The sequence below is a fragment of the Muscardinus avellanarius genome (assembly GCF_963383645.1).
Source record: "Muscardinus avellanarius genome assembly, chromosome: 2".
Classification (NCBI taxonomy): Eukaryota; Metazoa; Chordata; class Mammalia; order Rodentia; family Gliridae; genus Muscardinus; species Muscardinus avellanarius.
The window spans coordinates 193828183-193854955 of record NC_137787.1 but is presented as its reverse complement, the minus strand read 5'-3'; the positions used below and the strand labels follow the sequence as shown (position 1 = coordinate 193854955).

Here is a 26773-nt window from a genome sequence, read left to right as displayed (position 1 = left end):
TGATTTTGCTGGACTTTTATGAATCACTCTCCATGCTGTGTTGTAATGCCATCTCTCGCAGTGACGTACTAGCATTTATTGTTTTTTTTATTGCATCTCCAAGGTGGCTTTTGAAGGAGACACCAGGTGCCACGCGTTTGGAAAGGGTTTAAAAGTTTGACGTGGTTTACTCATTACTGATCTTGGCTGGCTGCAGAGACAGGACCAGGAGGCTCGTGCCTCTGTGGACTTGGAAGCACACGCAGCAATGGATAATTATTCGGTCTGCCCAGCCAACGCCACGGTTTGCGAAGGTTCTTCCTGTGTGCCACCGGAGAGCAACTTTAATGCCATCCTCAGTACCGTTGTGAGCACTGTGCTGACCATCCTGTTGGCCCTGGTGATGTTCTCCATGGGATGCAACGTGGAAATCGCGAAGTTCCTGGGGCACATAAAGAGGCCCTGGGGCATCTTCATTGGCTTCCTCTGCCAGTTTGGAATCATGCCCCTTACAGGATTCATCCTGTCCGTGGCCTTTAATATCCTCCCTGTCCAGGCTGTGGTGGTGCTAATTATGGGCTGCTGCCCTGGAGGGACTGCCTCCAATATCCTGGCCTATTGGGTTGATGGTGACATGGATCTGAGGTAAGATATCTACACCTCCACCTATTATAGTCGAATTGACTTAAACTTTTCAGAAGCCTATGCCATCCTGAATGTCCATCTGATCTGCCACTGATGTAAGGTATGACTAAGGAATTAAATAGCAGAGAAGAGAGCCACAGGGTGCCTTCTGGCACAGCTTCTGGGCTGTTAGAATTGGGGGCATATGTTTCATGTCTGTGCAAGTGAATCAAACTCAGTTAACAGGGAATTGCATAGTTGCTGATTATCTCTGGGGAAAAAATTCAAAGTCTTCAAGAGAGAAATATTTTCTAAGCCACAAACAATAGCTGAGAAAGTTTCTCCTTACTGGTACAAGAATTTTAAAAAAATGAAAACCACAATCACATTATTTGCGATGATAAGAAACTAGTGCACACATGAAACTCAACTTCCATCAACATTAGGATTTATCAACATTGTCTAAAAGACAATAGTTAGCTCTATCAGATAGCCAGTTCCTTGGGCAGACTCTTGGTATAAAGCCTAAGGAGAAATTTATAAACTTGCTTTACTTCGTCATACACACCCACACACTCACATGTCCACACACAAATACACACACACACACACACACACACACACACACACACACTTATAGCAGAATCATTTTTATTTATGCTTACCTTACTAGAAATAAAAAAAACAGAAAATGGTTTCTTTGCTTCCCACAGAGTAATCTAAATTATAATGTTTGCCTAATTCATCCTGTTCTAGTATGAACTAGCACCAGGGTTGGGAGTGGGGGTTGTGAACCTAATAGGAAATAAAAAGAAGCATTAGTGGGGCTAGACCAAGAATTTTAATGCTGAAAATTTAACAGCTGTCTTCCTTACCACACACTCATTTCCTGTGAAAGGTGCGCGTTTCTGCAAACTATCCCACTGTTAATGCAACATGTGCTTATTAAATACTACACCACAGGCAATCAGCTCAGTGAGTCTGCAGAAACTGTGTGCAAAGGAGGCGAGCTCCCAGGGTAACCACTGGATTGCCTCGTGAGCAATTAGGAACCTGCTATCTCTTCTCAACTTATGCTGATTTATCTAGAACCTCAAGAAAAGTTTCATGAACTCTATACTTTTACAGTACTCATTTTCAAATAAGGAAATACAGCAGCCACCTTGCAATAAAACAAAATTTAAAGGAAAGCCCCATAAAAGAACAGAGGATGGCAAATTAGTTAATCTGTGAACCACCACGCAGTATAAAGCTCATTTTAGGCTTCAATTTCACTTGACCCGTACACACAGAGGTTGAGTTCTGAAAACTAGAACCTTCTCAACTAAGGGCCTGAATTTGGGGTTTTGATGTCCACTAAAGAACTTTTACATATCTATAACTTTTTAAACAATACAGGTTTATCTTTCAACAACACAGCTTGCCCCTCAATGTAATGCCACACACCCAATCATGTCCTAAAGGAGACAAGGTGTATGTGGTACTGGCTTGCTTAGCTGCTGAAAGGGACTCTCTGCTGCAAGCTAAACTTGTAAAATCTCAACTAAAAGCTCTGGATCACATCTGTCTGATTTCAGAGGAAATCTTATTTCTCTTGAACAGGAGATGATTATGTAATCTGATCTACCTAATATAACAATTCCTGTAACTTATTTTTTTCAAAAAACAATTGACAAGCTAAAATTGCAACATGATGCCAAGCATGGTGGTACACACCTATAATCCCAGTACTTGGGAGGCTGAGATGGAAGGATAGCAGGTTTGAGGACAGCCTCAGTAATATAGTAAGACTCTGGGCAATGTATCAAGACCCTGCTTCAAAACAAAAAGTAAGCCGGGTGTGGTGGCACACGCGTGTAATCCCCGTGCTTGGGAGGCTGAGACAGGAGGATCGCACAGGTTCAAAGCCAGCCTCAGCTACTTAGTGAGGCTCTCAGCAACTTAGTGAGACCCTGTTTCCAAATAAAATATAAAATAGGTCTGGGAGTATAGCCCGGAGGTAGAAAGCCTCTGGGTTCCACCCCCAGTGACACCAAAAAAAAAAAAGAAAAAAAAAGTAAAAAGGGCTGACTATGTTGTGCAAAGGTAGAATGCCCCTGGGTTCAATCCCCTACTCCCCTAATCCTACACACACACACACACACACACACACACACACACACACACACAGAGCAAAATATGAAACCCTGTTGACAATCTCCAGCTAAATCGGTGCACGTGAATTCTCCAACACGCAATAAGCTCACAAAAGAGATACGTATGCTGAATTAAAAACATCAAGCATAACTGTATAGACCGTGCATCAGCAGACTCCCCCTGTCTTCAAGGTACACAAACCACCATCATGGATCCAATCTGAGAATGATGGTCTGGCAACCTCACCTATCCTGAACTCAATAAGGCTCCCTAGTAGACTACACCCTGGAAACAGATTTCACTTAATTTTGTAAACATTTCTTGTGTTATCTATTGAACTCTCCTAACTCTGAAGCTATATTGGGTTATTTCTCTGCATAAAAAATTAGAAACAAGAAGTAAAAGCAGGGCCTGGTGGTGCACATCTGTAATCCCAGTACTTGGGAGGCTGAGACTGGATGATCATAGGTTCGGAGACAGTCTTGAAAACTTAATGAGACTCTTGGCAACCTAGTGAGACCCTAAAATAAAAAGTAAAATAGGGCTTGGAGTATAGCTCACAGGTAGAATGCTCCTGGGTTCAATTCCCGGTACCAGGGTGGGGTGGGGGGAAGCAAGGGAGGGAGGAAAGGAAGGAAAGAAAGAGAGTGCTAATGAGGGAAGGCTGAGCCCAGCAGCAGCAAGAGAGAGGACCAGAATACACGTGAGCAAAGGAGACACCAAGAGCAGCTGCCTTCTGCAGCGCGTATTCCAGGAATAAATTGCTCTATTAACAATAGCCCAGAAGACGTCACTGCATTTTAGCACAGTGAGCAGTAATGGCTATCACAATACACCTTAATCATTATGCTACTATGTAAGAAGGTCACATTAGGCATTGCATGCGTTACAGAAAAAAATGCTCAAATATTTCTTTAAAGCAAATAAAGAGAATAAAACCTCCACTACTGGCTAACGGCCTTCCAAAATCGTTTATTCTTCTGGAGTATTAGATTACTTCAGTCCCATGATAATTTTTTAGATGCACTCCTATCTGCCATTTTTATTTCCCAATCTGTGCTCTTAGAACTTTACCTTCTTATCTCCGTGGAGCTTTCGTGATATCAGTCAAGACATGATTATTTATACAACAGGTAGATTCACCGGTGAGCTAACATCACACTGTGCTACAAGGCAATTCTACCCAGCCTCAGCTTTCCTGGATGCAGTTCCTGGAAAAGGAAACCCCAATGCTTTTCCACCTATCATCTCTTCTTCTTTTTATTTATTTCTTTTTCTTTTTGCGATACTAGGGATGGAGCCCAGGGGCATTCTACCTCTGAGCTACACTCTCAGCCCTATTTTTTTTTACTCTTTATTTTGAAACGGGGTCTCATTGAGTTGCAAAGAGACTCACTAAGTAGCCGAGGCTGTCCATGAACTGTGAACCTCCCGTCTCAGCCTCCCGAATGCTGGGATTACAAGTGTGCGCCACCATGCCCGGCTCTATCATATCTTCTGATCTGAGAAATACTGCATTTTCCCATCTCTGATGGCAACAAATAATAAGTAACAGACAGTTACCTGTGCTCCTGGAAATACAGCAAGCAGTATTTCAGCTCCTTCTCTGATTGCCCCCAGCCTGGAGAGTTGCCATTGGTGAATCTGTGTGGTGCACAGGTGCTTTTGCTTTAGCTGTGCCATGGGTGGGCATTGTGAGCACAAAACTGTGTCCTGGAGAAATGAAGGTGACCTTTCAGGTGGCTCTGCTGGTGGCCACAGCTCACAGATGAGGGACATGGAGGCTTCTTCCCTCCTTCATGTCTGCTTTATGTCCAGATAAATATCTCTTCTCTCTTCTTTAGCAATGTCCCCAACCGCACCATGAAAGGATTTTCTTTATTTTCTTTTTCTTTATTTTCTTTTTCTTGACTTCTTTGAGGAATCCTTCTCATGAATCCTTTCCTCAGTTTCCCCAATTGCTTCACAACCACCTACTTTCTACACTCATTATTTTCTAGATTTATTACATTGCAGCATTTATGACCACATCCTTTACCTTTGGCCAAATACTCTACTTTTCATCTTCTAGGTTAGTTGTGCAAGCCCCTGGCCCTCTGGCTTCTCGCAAACTCAGATGAACCCTTTCCAGATCTCTTGAACATACACAGCCATCTCCTCTCTCCTCTGAGAGAACTAACCCAATACCACCTGACTTTTCTTTATCTTTCTTCAAATATCCAAGTTGTATTTCTCTTATACAGTGTTTATGTTCAGGCTACTAGCTAGTATTTATGAGGTGTTTATGTTAAGGCCACTAGCTAGTATTTATTAGATATTATGTACACAGTGCTGAATGTTAGCATTGGTATATTTAACCTTCCAAAGAATTCTGAGGTCATATACCTTTTATCACCAATTTCACCAACAGTCACTGAATTCTCATTTAATAACTTCTTTTATTCCCACACACACACACATAAGAAGTCTCCCTGACACTTGATAGAGCTAAAACCAAGAATTAAAGCCAAACGACATTTTTATTTTCCTAGGCATTAGTATTTTCTCTCATTCCAATATAAATTCATGGTCGTATTTCCACTTCTGACATCTATGCCCTTTATAAAACTTCAAATTTTTAATGTAAAATAATTTTTTCTTTTACTAATTTATTCCCCTACATGGTTCATTAAGATTCTCTCCCTGTGAATTGTTTCATTATCATTTTGAGTGGCTTGACTTTGTTCTTGTTATTAGTTCAGAGAGTAGCACATTCTACCATCTATTCTCTTGCCCCCTGCAACATTTTATTGTCAAAATTTCCAGCCAAACCTAAGCCACTTCTTTTTCACATCCTCTGGTGTCGTCCTTCTTCATGGTTTTAAGAAACTGCTCTCGTGGGCTATAGATATAGCTCAGTGGTAGAGAACTTGTCTAGCATGAGCAAGTGCCTGGGTTAGATTCATAACATCATAAAAGTAAGGTGAGAGAAAGAGAGAGAGAGAGAGAGAGAGAGAGAGAGAGAGAGAGAGAGAAGAAGAAGAAGAAGAAGAAGAAGAAGGAGGAGGAGGAGGAGGAGGAGGAGGAGGAGGAGGAGGAGGAGGAGGAGGAGGAGGAGGGGAGGAAGGAGATCACATCAGAAAGCTTTAGAAGAATTAAAATTTAAAAAAACAAGGGAAAAAACCCTGACTTTATTTAAAAATGATTCTCATAGTTACAAAACCTCTCAGCCTTCTCTTCACTCCACTCTGGGTAAGGGTTCTCACTCCCACACACCCACAGCACTCTAGGAAACATACCGGATGTGGAGGGACAAAGTGATTTTAGGATTTTATTAGGAAGACAACATTAAATCCATTCTGATGTTTTTAATTAAAGATAAGAAAGAGAACCACTTCGAGGGGAGGAAGGCAGGGAAAGAGAGAAAAGTATTTACAAACTCCAAGTCCTTCAGTTTAAGTAGGACAAGGCACTATTAATAACAAATGCCCTGGTTTCCTCAGCATAGGACTCTGCCTTTGCATCCCACTTTGTATCTAAATTAAGTTAACCTATGACCATCATAGATTGAACTTCTCAGAACATGTTTTAAATACATCTCTAGCATAGGTTATTGCTGCAATATTTTAGCTCTACTAATGCAATTATTTTTATCTGACTCTTTTAAGCTAGTTTTAAATGAGTTTCTTCTTCATTTTTAAAAGGATTATTAGAGAAGTTAAGTCCCGTGATAGAGTTTGACCCCACCCTTTATTTTGTTCCAAATGTACAAATTCAATTAGGTACATTGAAATGAAATCTTTTATCTTCATCTAATTCCCTTAGCAGGGTACAAATTGTTGTTTTTTGGAGAGGCCACGTAGTGTAAAATAAACACTTGGCATTTTCCAAGTGCATACCCTAGTCAAAAATTACTACTCTAATAATCTGGATGTTATTCAGATTATCCAGCTATCCAGAAAAATCTTGTAGAAAAAAAATGCTGTAAGTTTTCTGATTCTCTATTACAGTGGAACACAAAATGCACATACTTAGAATTAATGGCAATAACTAGCTTCCAATAAGTTTTGCCTTGTCCTAGAAATGGAAACCATCAGCACATCTAATCTTCTACAGCCTATTAGATAACAAGCACAAGCTTCCTTTCAGATAAGGAAGCTGGCAAGGAGAAGTCCAGGGGATTGTACAAAGCCACAAACTAAGGGTGTGGCCACAGGGCCCAGGCCAGAGGCTGCAGGGGCCCAGCCAAATGAACTCGGTTACCTGTCCACCTCAGAAACAAGATAAACAATATAAAAATGATACATGAATTTAATCACGATGTGGCTTATATTGGAAAGACAGCTTCTACAGCTGTTTTCTACAGGAAGGTTATAATTTATAGTACTAAAAGCTAGGAAATCTACATATGTAGATTTAGATAGGCCCTGCTAGCTAGAGACATATTGTAATTCCAATCTCACTGGTACCTTGGGTCAGGCGGGCAGCATGAGGAAGTTACAATAAAAGAAATACAGGTGACCAGAACTGAGAAAAGAAAGTACCAATTTGGGGCTTCTAATTTCAAAGAGCACCTGTTAGCACCATGACCTTCCTCCAGCACAGAAAGCATGGGTCTTTAGAGCCCCGGCATTAAGCCCTATGCACCACGGGCAGAGGATGCATCCCTGTGCACAGGTACTTTGAGGGGAACCAGAAAGACTCACTACTCCAAAAGTTCTCTTCCATCCACTGTCATAGTGCTGAAGATAGCATCCTTTTTTGTTGATTCCTCCATATTGGAAGACAAAATTCTCCTACACAGGCAAACCCTCTTACTAAAACGCACATGAGTAAAGCAGAAATAACACTAACCCTGATTCTTCTGAATACATCTTTGGTAAAGTGTGTGTGTGTGTGTGTGTGTGTGTGTGTGTGTGTGTGTATTACTTTTCTTTCTTTTATAGTAAGACTGAACCCAGAGGCATTCTACCTCTGACCTATACCCCTATACCTTTTTATTTTTTAATTTTTAACTTTTTATGTTTTGAAGTACTGGGAATAGAACCCAGGGGCATTCTACCTCTGAGCTATACCCCCAGCCATATTTTTTCTTTATTCATTTTTTTTTTTTGCAGTAATGGGGATGGAACCCAGAAGCTTTCTACCTCAAAGCTACACCCCCTGCCCTATTTTTTATTCTTTATTTGGAAACAGGGTCTCACTGCATTGCAAAGGGCCTCAGTAAGTAGCTGAGGCTGTCCACAAACCAAGATCCTCCTGTCTCAGCCTCCCAAATTCTGGGATTACAAGCGTGCGCCACCACGCCAGGCTTATTCTTTATTTTGAAGCAAGGTCTCACTGAGTTGCAAAGAGCCTCACTAAGTAGTAGCTGAGGCTGTCCTCAAACCTTGATCCTCCTATCTCAGCCTCCCAAATGCTGGCATTATAATCGTGTCCCACCTTGCCCAGCTTTATTTTATTTTTATTCGAAAAAAGCGTCTAAGTTGCTAGTGTTGGCCACAAAACTGCAGTCCTTCTATCTCAGCCTCCCAAGTACTGGCAGTAAATTTTTAATGATTTAGTCTTAAGAATCCAGGCCTTCCTTTGCCTGCAAGTATACTTTCTTTTGTTGTTATAATCAGTTTCTTCTACTTTTCTCCAGTTGTGGCCATACAGGCAATAATTTGTCTACATTATAGAAAGACAGTTAGGGCCCCTTCTCACACACCTGCATTCTCTCACAAAAGCCCAAGAAACCCATTCCATGCCAGAATGGATGGAGGTGTGAGGCCCCCATAGTCTCGGCTATTAAATGGCTTTGCTGTTCTCTGACTGGAAGCTCAAAGGTGAATCATCCAGGCACTTGATACCTTGTTTAATTACTAGTTGAAGCCATCAATGAACACTTCCTGTGATCCTGGAGAACAACTGGGGCGGGAAGGACCATGCAAGGCCAAGCAGACACCAAACATGGGTGGCTCTGCCCAAGGCAGGTTCTGCACAAGCCTGCGCACATGTGTATTTCCGCCCTTCGTACCAATGATATTGCTGGTTGCAAGCACTGTTTTCAGGGCTTTGTAGCCACACAATGAAAGTGAAGCTGCCTCTCTCCTGGAGACACAGGCAGACACCTGAACCTGCCCCTTCCCTTTCAGTGTCAGCATGACCACCTGCTCCACGTTGCTCGCCCTGGGCATGATGCCTCTGTGCCTCTATGTGTACACCAAAATGTGGGTCGACTCTGGGAGCATCATAATTCCCTACACCAACATAGGTAAGTTGTTCCTCTATGACGTTGTTAACTATCACCCTCAAATTCCCCACTTTCTCCCTGATGGGGCTTCAAGCCAGTCTCATACTGGCACATTTTACCTCTTAACTCTAGCCTGTTTGTATCTAACTAGAGTTGCCTTATAAAGTCATCCCAGTGTTTGGGTAAGAATTGGCAGAATGTCAATTCTAAACCTTGGTCCCACTGGAGACCCGGGAATTTCCTCAATTCAAATCACCAGGAAAAGGAGTCAGCTCAAGGGGACCATGCTTACACACACCGGCCAACAGCCAGTGCCCCGAGGGGCCTTGGGTACTGGTGCTTGGGAACCTCCAACGTTTTCTCCACCTAGAGAGTAGCTTAGTCATAGTAGTGGGGGACTGCACCCGGCTGCTCACATGAAAGGAACACAAAACAATCCACAGAATGACTTCAAAATGGAGCACCTAGTGAGACCGCCACAAGGGGTGGCCACCAGATGAAGCATATCCTTGGCGGCTCTCCCCTGTGAGCCATGTCTCAACACAAAGTAGACTCAACGGCACATGTTCTGGAAGTCACACTGGCTAGCTAGCATTGGGTCCCCGTGCATTTCAACACGGAGGTTTTCCCCTAGCTGCAAGGAGCTTCTTTTCTCTTTCTGGAAAACCAGAGAATGGTGAGAGATGACGTGGTTGATGTAACACAGTACTGGGAGTCGAGGAAAGGTCAAGAGAGTTCCTAGCAGGCCAGAAGCAAGTCTTATAATACACAATGGGAGGTAGAGGAGAGGGTAGAGCATAATCAGTCAATAGACATAATCAGTAGACTTTTCTTTCAGTTGACCTGGAAAACACATGTCTTCCTGGTGAACTGCCTCAAAAAGGTTGGAGTTTATCCCAGTACTTGGGAGGCTGAAAAAAGAGGATTGCAGGTTCACGGCCAGCCTCAGCTACTACCTAGTGAGGCCCTCTGCAATTTAGTGAGACCCTGTTTCAAAAATAAAGGAATATAAAATAGGGGTGGGGCGTAGTTCAGAAGTAAAATGCCCCTGGGTTCAACTCCCAGTATCAAAAAAAAGGTGTGAGTTTCTCATTCAGGGGAGCAGAGCATAGAACCAAGGCCAGTCAGTGACTCATTGGGGAGGTCTCTAAGAGGGATTCCTCTTGAGATGGGAAACAGGACTAAAAGTCCCTTCTATTTCTAAGCAAAATTGTTTCCGTGATTAAATCTGATTCAAGCTATAGACAAGGGAATTGGAACACAGTTGATGAACACAAATTGGGGTGCTCTGTGTTTCAATCATTTCAGATCCTCTTTTTTCTCCCCTACTTCTATCATGAATATTAATTTAAACAGGAAAAGGAAGGTATCCTCTGGGGCACACACACTACTATGGATTTTCTCTGTACAAGATTTTCCCATTGTCCCCTGGGAAACTCCATCCCATAATGTCCTGAAATCAGGCTTTAGACGGACCCTCCCTGTCCACCTGCCTGTGCCTCTGGCTGTTTGACTCTCTGGCTGCTCCTTCTGTAAGCCCCCTCCTGAGAGTTTAAAAACTGAAGTTTTTGAGCGCTGAGCATTAAAGACATCTCAAAGAACCTCCTTGCCGAGTGAGGAACTGTGAGCGGGCATTACTTATTGTTCAAGAAAGGAATTAAAGCTTTAAAATATTCTCCTCTTAGTATTCATTGTCTTCTGGAAAATGCCCATGGGGATATTGCGTAATTCTAACTAGTATGTAAATGACTTGTGTCAGAGACTTTAATGTGAATCTATTTTGAAAAGAGAAAATGAGAAGTGAATTAGCATCCCCAGTTGAGGAAAAATTCCTCATAGAAGAGATCAAAGAAGAAAAGTTAAAAGAAAAATAAAGCAAAAAAGAAGAGTTTGAAACATAAAGATATGAACTCTGTGTTTTCCCCATCATGTTTGCCTGGGTCTATTCTCCAGTCTAACCTTCATACTTTTGTTTTTTTCTGGCTTTTTAATGGTGAAAAAATAGGTGACAGCTTCACAAGATGTTTTCATCACTTTATAAATGAGGCTGCTGAGTCTCAGGGTGATTTTTTAGTTTGCCCAAAATTGCTGAGGCCCTGGATACAGCCCACTGGCCTGCTCCTCAAGAGCTTTATAGCCATAGCATCATCAAACCTTCACAACAGCTCTATGAGGCAGACCTAACTCTACCCAATTTACACATGAGGAAGGCCAAGTGCAAAGGGGATACGCAATTTGTAGTTCCCACAGTTTGTGAATTAAAAAAAAAGGGTTCAGTAGGGCGTGGTGATACACACTATAATCCCAGTACTTGGGAGGCTGAGATAGGAGGATGCAGGCTTGCAGCCAACCTTAGCAACTTAGCAAGACCCTGTCAAAAAAAAAAAAAAAAGGAAGGACTGGGGGTGTATCTCAGACTGAGGATGCCCCTGGTTTCATCCTCAGTACCACATACAAAAAAAAGTTCATCTCTGAATCTGGCTCCCAGTTCCACGGCGTGACTCTGTCATCTCCCTCTTTCATTCTCCTTCATCTTTCTGCCCTTCTTTTCTCCTATACCTACTGTGTAAACCTGACCACAGGCCTTGTTTCGTTTCTATGGTGTAACTGAGCAGATGCTTTCTCACCTACATAAACAGGCCTCTTACACAGCAAGCTCCGAACAGGAATAAGTAGAACAATGAGAGCCTGGGGAAGGAGGGAGCTAGCGCGCTGGCCACTGGGGAGTGGAGAGCGGCCACCTCCCCTCCTCGTGGGTGAGGAAGGGCACTCGGCAGAGGATAGTGGTGAGCTGTCGGCCTGGCCTGTGTATCTTACGTTGGGCTGTCAAGAGAGATAAGGACACCTACTAGGAAGGTCAAAAAGATCCAACCTGTTCAAAATATAACACCAAAACCTAGCCACACCTCCTTTCCAACTTAACCTACCAGCACACAAACAGATTGTATCAAGGTGCTCTTTAAGGGCTACATACTTCACATGAATTCAGGAGGGGTCTAGAGATCCAAGGAAGGAAATGTTCCCAAACAAAAGGATGCTGGGATACCCAAGGGGCATTTGCAGGGGGGCATCTTGTCTGGGCACTCTTCTTCATATCTGTTATTCTGCTGTCATCTACCTACTCTGTTCTACTCATCTTGTTTGATTATTTTCCAGCTCTTGCTTCCTTAGCCATTACTTAACACATTGTGTTTATATATATATATACACACATATATGAAACCCCCAGAAAAATAGAGCTATGTTGTCAGTGTCTTATAAAATTTACAGATTATTACAGTTATCCTATATATAAGAGGATGGGGCATGATAAATTAATTTTGCTGAATAATTTCTCTGCAAAAGTAATTTTTGACACTTATTCTGTCAGGAGGGCTAGGAGGCTACACAGGAATTATGTTTTCTTCATTATTACATTCATTTTAAATTAATGTTTACAGCGTTGGAATCTAGACTCTGCTCTCTGGTCTTAGGTCAGTCTACCCCAGAACTAGGCAACATCTGCTCTCAGAATTTTATTATTCAATTCCATATTCTCACACTGCTTTAAAGGGATGTTTGAAAAAGGAATATCCATAAGAAGTTAGAACTTGTATTATATAAAAGTAGCTATTGGACAAATGAGTGTTGAATGATATGAAGAAGCAAAGTGTATGTTACAAGCAGGGCAGTAACGTACATGTGAAACTGAAGCAGGACTATTTTGTCTGGCTGGGCGAGCACATGGCCAAAAAGCATTATAATTGCACAAAGAGTCGCCAGATACGTTATCTCACAGAAAACGTAAAGCATGATCTTCCAACTTGTTCCCTCACTTTGGTGTATATTTAAATAACTGAAGCCAGTTCTACCCATGCATCTTCATCCTTCCAAATGCCTAAGATCTTGAGCAGATTTTGAATATTTTATTTTATGTATTTTAAAACATTTCTACTAGCATGAAGAGGTAAAATATCATGAATGTACAATGCAGGAACACACACGCATGAACATACACACATTCACACACATTAAAAAAAAAAACTTTGGCAAGACAGTTTTCCTAGAATATAAAGATTTAAGAGACTAAAGAATCCAAGATATTTGCAAACCAAAACCAAAGGATACTGGGCAATATAATAAATTCTAAAAAAAAAAATCAACCAAAGATTTAGTAAATGAATTTACATATTTAATCTCATCACTTTTCTACAATAATATTATAATAGGTTCGTTAGTATCTGGCTTTAAGGGTGTGTGTGTACAATTCATCATTCTTTTCTGTGTGTTCAAGAAATGCTATGTATAAGCCAGGCGTGGTGGCCCACTCCTATAATCCTAGCACTTGGGAGGCTGAGACAGGAGGATCACAGGTTCTAGGTCAGCCTCAGCAACTTAGTGACACTCTCAGTAATATAACAAGATCTTGTTTCAAAATAAAAAAAAAAAAAATAAGTAGGGCTGGAAGTGTAGCTCAGAGGTAAAAAGCCTCTGAGTTCAATTTCCAGGACCACAGAAAAGGAAAACGAAATGCAAATGCAATCCCTGCCCTTTCCAGGCTACCGCTCACTAGCTCTTCTCCTTCCCATGGTACCTGTTCCATTCACCAAGTCACTCTTCTGTCATCTGCAGGTACTTCTTTGATCGCGCTTGTTGTTCCCGTTTCAGTTGGCATGTTTGTTAATCACAAATGGCCTGCAAAAGCAAAGATCATACTCAAGGTAAGTAGCCCATGCTACAGCTGCATGATTAGATGCCCCACCATGAGAATCAAAATGACAAGGTCATTCAGTCAACTAAATTGTTTCATTCTCATGGTGTAGGAGCTCCGGGGGGGGGGGGCTGAAGTTATTTGCCATAAGTCCTCCCTCCTGGGAAGCTTTCTCATCCCCTCCTTGGGGCAAATGTCTAGCTATCCTTTGAGAAATCAATTCAAACCTCACCTTTGGGTTTTATTCTACTCCATACCCACAATGCATTACTATGGTCTGTGTTGTGTGTTTTAAAATATATCTAGATAACTCTATTAGAAAATATAACATATTTTTCCCATGTCTAACCATATGGCCAGTCCAGTGTCTGGTGAGTGGAAGATGTTACATGTGTAACAACCATTCAGTCTTTTTCACCAACTATCTTCTTGTTAGATGATATGGATATAGATACAGATGATATGACATAAGCTCCATCATTACTTCCCCCAGAAAAGGAGACTTCTGAGCCTTGGTCCTTGATGACACACCTGAATTTTCCTGATACAGGACTATGGGATTCACCTGTGCCTGTGCCTCAGTATAGGACAGTGGGGTTCACCTGTGCCTCAGTACAGGACAATGAGGTTCATCTGTGTCTGTGCCCCAGTACAGCACAGTGGGGTCCACCTGTGCCCCAGTATAGGGCAATGGGGTTCACCTATGTCTGTGCCCCAGTACAGGACAGTAGGGTTCACCTGTGCCTGTGCCTCAGTATAGGACAGTGGGGTTCACCTGTGCCCCAGTACAGCACAGTGGGGTTCACCTGTGCCTTTCTTCCAGGTCGGCTCCATCGCAGGCGCCATCCTCATTGTGATTCTGGCCGTGGTTGGAGGAATACTATACCAAAGTGCCTGGATCGTGGAACCTAAGCTGTGGATTATCGGGACCATATTTCCAATAGCTGGTTACACCCTGGGATTTTTGATGGCTAGAATAGCTGGTCAGCCCTGGTTCAGGTATAGTGTTTTGGCAAAGAGGTGGGGAATTCTCATTTGTTATAGCTGTTGCATTTGTGTGCTAGGGCTGCCTTCATAGGGTGCCAAAAACCAAGTGGTATAAACAGCAGAAATGTACGGTCTTGCTTTTACCAACCAGAGGTCAGAATGAAGGCATTATAGGGTGAATGCTTCCAAGGGCTTCAAGAAAGGGCTCCTCTCCTAGGCTTAAACATGGCTATTTTCCCCCTATGTTCCATCATATCCCTCTATGCACATGTCTGCATATATCTCTATGATATATGATAGACGATATAATATATATTCTATTATACTATGTTCCCCTTTTTATAAGGACACTAACCTTATCAGATTAGGGTGCAACCCGATGGCTTTATCTTAACTAAGTCAATTTGTGATAACCTTGTTTCCACTTCCAGTCACATTCTGAGATATAGGAATTAGGACTTCAACACACACTTTGGGGGGAAGAAGGACATAATCAACCCATAAGAGCTGTAAATACTAATGATAACTTCAAAATCTTTCACCTTTGATCAGAGTCACCTGTTTCTGAAAATGTCATTTTTAATAGACTCCGTCATTCCTAAAACTATGCAAGGAAAGAAAATGCAGACTGCCTTTATTTTCATTTATATATTTGTTTATTAATTTATATTTTTTCTTCAAATGGTTCTGAACCATTCCCGGTCTAGGGCAGGTCAGACCTTCCACTGTTAGGCATTCGCATTCCCCAAGAACGACTTAAATAAAAGCAACACCTCTGGCCTTAGAATAGCCAGGGTTCCTCTAGCGAGCCGCGGGGTGAACTCTCATCACACAGAGGTGCTGAACATTAGAAAAGGCTTAGCGTTTAGGAGTGTGTACTGAGTGAGAACATTCCCTCCCCTGCTGGCTCATGTAAATAAACAAATGGGGAGCAAAGCAGGTGCAGGAGCTGAGGCGCTTGCCCACGGGGTTGGGAAGGAGGTGACAGAGAGGGGGCCAGTGTGGGAGCCAGGCAGCCCGGCCTGCCTCCAGTGCCCCTCGCCAGCCACTGGGACCCAGTCGGACACTTTTCTCTCTGGGTTTTCTTATTTGTAGAAAGAAGACGATAATTTCTACCTCTTGTAAAAATCAGGATTTAGACAGAACAAATTTAACAATAATAACTATAACAAATATAGTGTTTTCTGAGCTCCTGATCTGTACTATGCTGTTACCAAAACATAATTAAAAAGGGTGAAATGAACTGCCCATGCCATTTATGGAACACTGTGAAAAAAGCCTGTTCCTAACATATGCATATATAAATATATTGGTTTATAGTCTATGTCATAGAATATTATATTATATATAGTATACTAATATGTATGCAATATAATTTATTATATATTATAATATATTATAACATATATTATGGTATATTATATGTAATAAGTATGTAATATGATATATCTATTATATATGTTATATGTATATGTTATATATTATATAATATTGTAATCTATTATGCATAATAGATTGTATAATTATAGTATACAGTTATACATAACATTATAATACACGTACTATATTACATAAAGTGAACTATTATGCATAATATAAATCAATATATTTATTCACTATAAAGTTATATATTGACACTGACACATTCTACACTAAATATGTAAATGAAAAGCAGAGAGACTTCACACCTGGTCTGTGTACTTGTTCTCACTGTATATGCCTGCGATGCGATACAATAACAAAGGAAACAACACCTGAAGCACTGCTTCTCTCCCTCTCCTTTCAGGTGCCGGACGGTCGCCCTGGAAACAGGGATGCAGAACACGCAGCTGTGCTCCACCATTGTGCAGCTCTCCTTCACCACCGAGGAGCTCAACCTCGTCTTCACCTTCCCTCTCATCTACAGTGTCTTCCAGCTCCTCTTTGCAGGCATATTTTTAGGAAGTAAGGAATAATTCGCATCAAATTTAATCGTGATCCACCTCTTTGAAACATCCTGGGGTTGCTAGAATGGCCTTTTTAAAACAAATCATCCCTGTTGCTGGAAAGGAATCTTACAGAAAAATGAAAGGAAAATCCCATCCTTAATATCATCCAGACTTTCTAATGGCTGATAAAAAGGCTGTAATTTTACTAAAAGGATTTCAAAAAGGGTCATTTTTAAGTCAAAAGTAGTAGAAGTCGATTCTGTCCACTGACTTATTTTCCTCACTAATCAGAGAAGGATATTGACTCATGAGGACATTTTACTCTGTGCCTTTCTGTACGTTCCCAAGGGACCCAAGGTTTGGTGATATTTCCCAAAACATTGTCTTCATGTGCTATGCAAATATAGAATATATATCAGAAAAGTGGTATTCATCGGTCAGGCTAAGTTATAAGGCAGGTTGTTTGAATGTGCACACGTGCGTGTATGTGTGTGTGTGTGTGTGTGTGTGTGTGTGTGTGTGTGTGTGTGTTCTCAAGCACAAGTCAGCCTGATCCTTACTCTAATTTTCTCTGTTCTAACATGGACTTTGATCCTCCCCCCTTACGCTGGCCTTCACCCAGTTTAAACTTTTCCCTGAATTTTACTTTCCAGGGAGGACTATTAATAATGTTCAATCTTTATTTTGAAGGGTTTTTTTTTTTCAACAAAGAAGCTGCCTTTAAAAGTTTCATGGTATTTTAATAATAAATGTGAAGTGAAGGTGTCTAACAAGAAGAATGAAAATATTAAGTTATAAAATGCCCAGAGAAACAACATTGTTTTGGTTAATTTCCCTGCTGGGCTCCAATACACATCCAACCTTCCGAATGTGCTTCTGTCTTCTCTGCTATTGTCTTGGGGCCATTCTCAAAGTGAGGGCTTCTATTGCAGAATGGGACTCTTCAAATTACTGAAAACATTGCACTGATTTACCCCAGGTCTAGGAGATACAGGTCTTCTTTCTTCTTCTTCCTCTTCTTTCTTCCTCCTCCTCCTCCTTCTTCTTCCTCTTCTTCCTCTTCCTCTTCTTCTTCCTCTTCCTCTTCCTCTTCTTCTTCTTCTATGCTGTGGATTGATCCAGGACATTTTACCTCCAAGTTACATGCCCAGCTCTGCTTGTTTGTTTGTTTGTTTGTTTTATTTTGAAACAGAGTCTCACTAAGTTTCTGAGAATCTTACTATTTGCTGAGGCTCTTCATGCATCTGTCATTCTCCTGTCCCAATTTACCAACTACTGGGATTACAGCCTTGTTTCATTGTCTAAAGGTTGACCCAGTTTGGCACACTGAGATTTTTGCCAAATCATTCGCTAGGGATGTCTTCTAAACAAAGCAGAGAAAGTGGATGGGTTGACAGAACAACTAAGCCTGTGTACTAATTGGATGACTAACCCAAAAGAGACTGAGTACTGGAGACGCAGGTGAAGGAATGAGGAAAGGAGGGCACTAGAACTGGTCTAGTGCTTTCCCACAGTCTTTATTAAGTGCACAAAGTATCTAAAACATATTTTATGATAGAACTAAAGTCTGATTATCTTATTTAATGGGAAAGGAAAGAAGGGTGAGAGGACCATAAATAAGATGTATAGTTTGGTTAAATACGATCATTGGTAGAAGTTGAGGAAGGTCCTGTTCAAAACAGTTTATAGTAAGTGTTGGAACTTTAAATTGGCCACAAGCCCAAATAAATTCAACAACAGGGTTTGGTGGCTTCAAAACTAATATACTACTGAAAGTGCAGAAACCAATCCAAAGTAGATATTGATCTGAATTTACTAAGACCTTTAAAGCAAGACATTGTCTCTCTCAGCTGTTTCATATTGATAGTTAACATTTACTGACCACTTACTATTCTCCGTACTAAGCGATTAATTTTATGGTGTGTGTGTGTGTGTGTGTGTGTGTGTGTGTGAGAGAGAGAGAGAGAGAGAGAGAGAGAGAGAGAGAGAGAGAGAGAGAGAGAGAGAGAGAGAGAGAGAGAAAGAGAGAGAGACAGACAGACAGACAGACTGGAGATGGAACCCAGGGGCATTCTACCTCCAAACTACACCCTAGCCCTTATTTATTTATTTATTTATTTATTTATTTATTTACTTACTTACTTACTTATTGAAGAACTGGGGATTGAACCCAGGAACATTTGACCTCTGAGCTACACCTCCAGCCTTATTTTTTATTCTTTATTTTGAAACAGGGTCTCACTGAGCTGCAAAGGGCCTCATTAAGTAGCTGAGGCTGTCTGCAAACCACAATCCTCCTGTCTCAGCCTCCCAAATGCTGAGATTACAAGTGTGCGCCACCATGCCCAGCTCTAATTTTATCTTAACGTTCACAGTTACCCTCTGGGGTAGAAAATGCTATTATAGTAGTTCTATATGTGTGGCATTAGAATTTGAGGAGAAAAATAAATACTACCTTCTGTTCCCTTGTTGACTGTGTAACTAGTTGAGAGGTAAAAGAAAAAACAGATATTTAGATAATAAAATAGCACGTTTCCTACAGATAAGGCTTAATTGAAAAATATAAACTGAATCCAGAGCCAAGGTGCTGCCCCTCTCCCAGGCTCACAGATGTGCACTCTTAACACATGCATACACAAAAGCCTTGAGTATGCTGAGCAGGGCAGAGCTCCTTCTACTGAGTTGACCTCAAAAACAATCTGAGAAATGGTTACTCTCAGAGGCTAGCAGGGCCACAGAAGAAAGGAAGGCTAGTCACCAATGGTCCATGGCTCTTCCCATGAGAAAGAGAAAGCAAAGGCAAAGAAAGCCCAAGAATTTTATTCTAGATCAAATCTTTCCAAAAGGACCATCAGACTGAGGTCCTGTCCCCATAGCATGGAGAATATTTTTAATATCCTTTTAATGATCACATCATACTGAAGTTGAATGATAGGGACATAAATGCACACAGCACTTGGTGAGCTTCTATTTCTTGAGGAAAAACACAGCAACTGGGCAATGAGAGATAGGAATAAATGTCTCTCCCTCTTATAGTAGAGTACCGTGTACAGGACAGAAATTCTGAAGAAGTTGCATACCTGCCCTAAGCAAACACCCCCCAAGTTTAATGATAGGTCTTCCTGAAGAACAGCCTCCCCTCTTGCCATGAGAGATCACAGATCTAAGAATGGTGACCTCTTTCTCTCAGCAGCCTCCAGCCTATAGAATATGTAAACTGTTTTACAAATCATACATTATAATCACTGTCCCAAATAATTTTAACCTCCTGTGTATTGTTTTTCCAGTTTATGTGGCATACAAAAAATGTCATGCAAAAAATAACAAAGAACTTCCAGAGGAAAAAGATAAGGACAAGGACCCTAAGTCATTGCCTCCGACCACAAAAGGAATAAATGAAGCATTCCAACCGGATGAGAAGTAGCCACCAACCAAGCAGACAACAAGGAAAAAGGCTGAAGAATTTCCCTAAACCGTTGTTATTTTTAATTATTTGCTTTGATGGGAGAGTTGGCAGGAAAAAAAGTCAAAGTGGACATTGAAACTTCAATTGAATCTATACATTGGTTTGGGTACAAAATGACTGGCAGTCCAAATCTTTAATGTGGCAAGTATTATTTCACATATACATCTGTGCCTCATTTATATAAGTACATATATATATATATATATATATATATATATATATATATATATAAAACTGGTTCCCAAACACCCTCAGTATCAAAGTCCACTGATCCCAATGTGTCTTATATAAAGCAGCATTGCAATCGCAAATAACACCCCATATACTTTACATCATCTCTAGATTACTTGTAATACTTAATACAATGTAAATGCTATGTAAATAGTTATTATACTCTATTGTTTAAGGGATAATGACCCAGAAAATGTCTGTATATGTATAGAATAGGAAAATTCTTGTCAAATATTTTTGGTGCCTGGTTGGTTACATCTGCAGATGGAGACCTTGCAGGTGGAGACAGCTCATTTTATGTCTACACTGTACATATACTGTCACTGAAATATTACAGAAAAAGGCTATGGAACTACACTGACACGGGTAACAATAAGAGCCTTGTAACACATGAACTAAATTTTAATGCAAATTCTGGTAACCCAGACATGAGCACTTTATGTATATTGAAGTAGATATAATGAATTACTGCTGTAATGTGGTTAAGATTTTCTTCAGTATTTATAATTGTAAAAAGATTAATATAAATATGTTCTTCAGGCACTATGATCGTTATTTTAAAGACTTTACAATCTATTTATTTATATAATTTGAGCATAATATGGGCAAATATCTGATTTCCCGTTTGTTTAAAAAAACAGCCTTCTCTAATAACAGTCTGAAAGCAGAAATGAGAGGGGAAAAAGTATTACTGAATAGAACTCAATAAACAAATTAGAATCCAGTTCTTAATTCATCGAAGATATGGTACACCCATTACCCTACCCCCAGGGGACAACCAAAGCCCACTAGATCTTTCAAGAGAAAAATTATTTCAAATTGTTTGAATTGGCAATAGTTCTTCACGCCTCCATGTCCTCAAGACTTACCCATGTGTAGGGTCCAGATTGGCCAATCTGACAGCTGTTCAGTCCACATGAAGCATCCACAGCAGCTATTGTGAGCCAGGAGATGGCAGAAGGTACAAAGACAGGGTAAGTGTTGGGAAAAATACCACAACTCCAGTGGATGAGTTTGTACAGCAGAAGATACGGGAAAAAAACATAGAAAAGCAAAAATGACGAAAACGTGTTTAAATACTTATCTAGAGTCAATGTGATGTGTAGCCAGAAAAATCAAGTCAGAGAGAGAGATCAGGAAATGAGTATTAAACAGTACTGAAGAAGTGGAATGTCCTGGGCCTGGAGGTAGAAAGGGCGGTACCAGGTGAGTTCCTTGGATGCTGTGGGTGGATGTCGCCAGATGAAGCGAGTAGGTTTTGATCAAGAGCAGCAGGATTTTGTGGCTTTCAGGGGAGAACACCTGGTCAAGTGTTGAGCTTTCTATTATGAGATCTAATTTAATTTCTCTTCTTTCACTCTGCAGCAAGATGCATGCATATTCTTAACTCAGGCAGTGGTTAAGTTGCATGTTCCATTTAGATATTTTCACTGCCTCAGGGATTCTTTTCAAATAGTTTGGATCCAAAGGACTTATGGCATTTGGATTAGCTGAGTTCCGATCCTGCTGGTGCATCAAAGGATTGCAGGAACTCAACTCTTTCAGGAGAGGTATGAGAGCTCTGCCTTTAAAACTTGGAGCATTTATATCTTTTTAAACAAGGTTCACATTTACAATTGAATATGGTCCCCATCATTACACAAAATGGACGAGTGATTTTTTTTTTAATGGAGAAAGAGGGTACAGATTTCCTTCTTAGGAAATGTCAAAGAATGTGTCTTCAAGGTTGCAAAAGGAAGACTTTCAGTGTAGCTGTTAAATACCTCCTACACTTTTCTCGTCAAACTGAAAATAGACAGGTGCACTAAAGACACACTGTGAATTCATATCAAAATTTCAACACACCCAAAGTCAAGGGCCCGGATACCAGCAGCTGCAGCAGCAGGTTTTTCCTCCCTGTTGATTAAGATACGTGAGCGAGACAGATCTTGGCTTTCTTACATGATGTGGTACCTTGTGAGTTGTGGATTTTTTTCCCCTAATGTGCTAGAGGGAAGAAAAATAGCTAAGCCTTCGAAAATGACAGCTCTCTATTTTTAAATGAGTTTGAAAAGCCGATTAAATTATGTATTTTATTGCCTCTGTGGGTATCATATTAAATGAATGTTTTATTTTAGAGGCTTGAATAAATGAAAATAACTTTTGTAATGTCTGGTCTAGTTGAGTCTTTATGAATACTCTCACGATGTCCTCGCTGTTTGATTCTAGAGATATAAATAAGGTGGAGTTTCTCAGATCTTAAATTGTTCTTTGAAAAGAGTCTGAAAGGAACTCTTAATTAAATATTCTAATAATTAGATTTCCCACTGATACCAATTGAGGTTCTCCCAAGAAAATCATATAGAGGAAATATTAACCAAGGACTCTAAAAAACAGTGTGAGAATGAGAGCTGATTTAAAATAATAGCAAAAATACTTCATCTACTCATAAATAAAGCTTCCATGAGATGGTGAGAAAAAAATATATATATACACTCAAAGGTGTATATTATATATACCTAATTATTCTATATACATATATGCCTATGTATATATACTATATGCCTATACATTTGTCTATGTATTTTGTATATCCTTATACACCTATGTATATGTATATATATAAATATACATATATATACATATATAGAGAGAGAGATCATTCAATATAGGAGCTTGTGCATTAAAGTCGCTCATCAATGAGAATTGAAGAAATTCAGTATCAACCTCATTTGACTCCTGGAGACATCATCTTGTTCTCTAAGGTGACATCTAGGAGACCCTCATTCTATTTCATCAAGAAACAATCTACCTCCATCAGGAGATTTCTTCTGATGCTTCTCATGTTTCTCCTTATTCCTTCATCTCTTTAAAAGCCACATAAGTTTAGAACAAGAGTCTTCAAATGTGGTGTGGGTTGATGAAATTGTCCAAGGGGTCTGCAGGCAGGGACACAGAATCAGTTTTCACTTCTTCAACTTCCATACGTATTTACCAAACACTTCCCTGTGTTTGCATTGTCCTGCGTCCTCTTTCCACGCCTCCTCCCTCATGGCCAGGTTTCTCTCCTTGAAAAAAAAGAAAAGCCTTATTCTGAGCCCTAATCTTGTTCTGTAAATTGGCCCCCAGAGTGGAGAATTTTTGTGTGTGTGTGTGTGTGTGTGTGGTACTAGGGGTAGAACCCAGAGGCTTTCTACCTCCGGGCTGTACTCCCAGACCTTTTTTATATTTTATTTGGAAACAGGGTCTCACTAAGTAGCCAAGACTGGCTTCGAACCTGTGTGATCCCCTGTCTCAGCCTCCCAAGCGCAGGGATTACAAGCGTGTGCCACCACACCCGGCTTCAGCATGGAGAAATTTTAACATGAAACAACTCAAAATACTGATATCTGAGATGAGCTTCTTATCTATTCCAGTTGTACACATATTTTTTTGAGGATTTGGAAATGAAGTAGCCTGGCTTGTATTGGAATATTTTGATGATATGATAGAAATATTAAAAATTGGGTGGGAGTGAAGACATTTTCCACTAACCTGCCAGCACTCCCCTTCACCCAAACAAAGCACGGCCCCTGAGGTGATCCTGCAAGGACTCACGGAGGAGCACCGGTTAGAAATGTTGAAAGAGGACACATGTTTTTCTTCCAGGAGATACAGACCTATGGCTGATGGCTGAGCTTTATGCATCTCTCTTAGAATTCAGATGTGAGATGGTCACTACAGGGGCTCACATTAACATATTTGTTAGAATTGAAAAATGAAGTCAGATATTTTTCTGACAGATAGAAAGTCTAACTTGGCTAATTGGTTTGACAAGGGCCTTTGCTTTCAAATTAGGAAATACAGAGGGCATTTTTTTTCTGATAATTCAAATGAGCTCCATCTGCAGCTCAAATCTTCAGAAATATACTTAAAATATGATAATATAAAAAGAACAGTATAATTGATCTAAAATATATAAAGGACTCCAAACTCAATAATAAGTCCAGCAACCCAATTTAAAAATTACCAAAAGAGCCGGTCATGGTGGCGTATGCTTGTAATCCCTGCGCTTGGGAGGCGGAGACAGAAGGATCGTGCAGGTTCGAAGCCAAACGCACTGGCTTAAGAGACCCTGTTTCCAAATTTAAAAAAAAAAAAAAAAGTATAAAAATAGGTCTGGGAGCATAGCCCAGAGATAGAAGGGCTTCCAGGAACCCCAGTACCACCAAAAAAAAAAAAAAAAAAAAAAGATTAGCAAAAGAAATGTGCTCATTTCACTAAAGAATGGCAACAAAGCATATAGCGATGGCAAATAAGTGCATGGAACGATGCCCAGCATCTTAAGATAGATGAATGCAAAGGAAAAACACAATAAGGTACCACTTTATGCCCAATTAAAGTAGCTAACATAGCCGGGCGTGGTGGCGCACGCTTGTAATCCCCGCGCTTGGGAGGCGGAGACAGGAGGATCGCGCTGGTTCGAAGCCAGCCTCGCTGGCTTAAGAGACTCTGTTTCCACATAAAAATGTTAAAAAATAGGTCTGGGAGTGTAACCCGTGGGAGTGTAGCCCGGAGGTAGAAGGGCTTCCAGGAACCCCAGTACCACCAAAAAAAAAAAAAAGTAGCTAACATAAAAAAATACTGATAGCTAGGAGTGGTGGTGCATACCTATAATCCCAACACTTGGGAAGCTGAGACAGAAGAATTGCAGATTCAAGGACAGCCTCAGCAAGTAGTGAGACACTCTCTCATCAACCTAGCAAGACCTTGTGTCAAAATAAAAATAAAACAGGGCTGGGTGTGTAGCTTGGAGGTAGAATGACCCTGGGTTCAATCCTCAGGAACACACAAAAAATACTAATAATGAAAAATGATGACAAGAATATAAGCAACAATCCTCAAGATTGCTGGTGCTACAGTTACTTTGAAGTTTGTTACAACATTAAGCACATAATACCCTATCATCCCATAATCTTACTCTTAGATATTTAACCAATGTTACCTGAAATAAAACAATAGTAACAAAAAGCCAACTGGGGTCCAGGGATTTGGAGAGGGAATTGACTGCAAAAACCCAAGAAGAAACCTGTTGGGTTAGTAAAATTTTTTTTTTCATTGTGACTTTAATGCTTGTTACATAACTTTATTTGTCAGAATTTGTAGAATTGCATGTTTAAAATGGGTGAATCTTATTCTACATTAAATTTATCATCATAAAGCTGATTGAAAGTTTTATTGGCCAAGATGTAGCAGGGTAATTTATCCAATATTTTTATTTTCCCATGCCTTTTCAGAAAATATAAAATTAAATTTGTAGCCTCTAAATGAAGAGTAGCGGGCTCTAAGCTATTTGATAATTCTAGTAAATTATCTGGTAGCCAACTTCCCAGAAATCAAAATGGTGATGACTCGAGTTACAGAAACATTTTGAAAGATCAGTGTTTCTAATTCTTTATTTTCAACAAAACTGAAAAGCAAATCTATCAATGTGTCATTCCGGACATTTAAAACGATGATTTAGCTGGGCATAGTGGTGCACACTTGCAATCCCTGTACTTGGGAGGCTGAGACAGGAGGATCACAAGTTCAAAGCCAGCCTTGGCAACATAGCAAGGCTCTCAGAAACCTAATGAGGTTTGATGATAGACTTCTATGAGATATTTTTTCCATGGAACTTAAAAGGCATCCAAAGTTTAGGGAGATATATATATATATATATATATATATATATATATATATATATATATATATATTTGTCCTGTCATCTAGCTTTTAAGCAAACAAAGTTTATCAGCAATTAAACATATTAAAAAAAGAAACTTAACTGAGTCTCACTCTAAAATAACAGCAAACTTTTATATAATGCTTATAATGCTCCAGGACTTCATCTAAGTTATGTACATACATGAACTAATTTAGTCCCATAATACATCTACGTGATATTAACCTCCTATACAATTGGAGGAACTTGGCCCCGGGGAAATTAAATAACATTTCTAAGGTCACTTAGCTAACAGGTACCAAAACTTAAACTCAAGAAGTCTGGCTGTCCATTGTACAGTTTAACCACAGTGCTGCAGTACCTACAAATGATCCACAGATACATAAAATATCAATTTTCCATACATATACTACATTAATAGTGGAGGAAAAATTAAAACATGAATACAAGTAGAAAGAAAAGAATTGTGAAATTTCCAGATGTGAAGGGCAAACTTTGTGTTTTTAATAGATAGTGATTATCGTATGTATTAGTTATGTAAATATCTTTGGATATATTTAAATATAATGTAACAATTTCAATTTAAATATCAACTAGAAATATACAAGATATGCATAGGTTTTTAAATTTTTCTTGAGTATGCAATCAAGTTTCTTTTTTCCTAAATTCCAGTGGTCTAGTCTTCCAGTAACTTACTGGGTATTGCATTTAAATCCTGGTCAGTGTTATAAAGGTGGTAGAGGAAATCTAATTCTATAGGATAATAGTCTTTCTAAAAATAAATACATAAAAACAAACACGTATTGTATGTGTATGTCTGCAAACATTATAAAAG

At 40.0% G+C, this 26773-nt stretch overlaps 1 protein-coding gene across 1 annotated transcript; it reads left to right on the top strand.

Annotated features, from left to right (window-relative positions):
• Nucleotides 1–247: 247 nt before the first annotated feature.
• SLC10A2 (solute carrier family 10 member 2) lies at nt 248–19982 on the top strand (the record flags this gene model as incomplete). Its single annotated transcript, XM_080689502.1, has 6 exons — nt 248–624; nt 8856–8974; nt 13565–13653; nt 14467–14642; nt 16417–16574; nt 19846–19982. The coding sequence occupies 6 exons, from the start codon at nt 248–250 to the stop codon at nt 19980–19982; spliced, it is 1056 nt and encodes a 351-aa protein (XP_080545628.1).
• Nucleotides 19983–26773: the final 6791 nt, after the last annotated feature.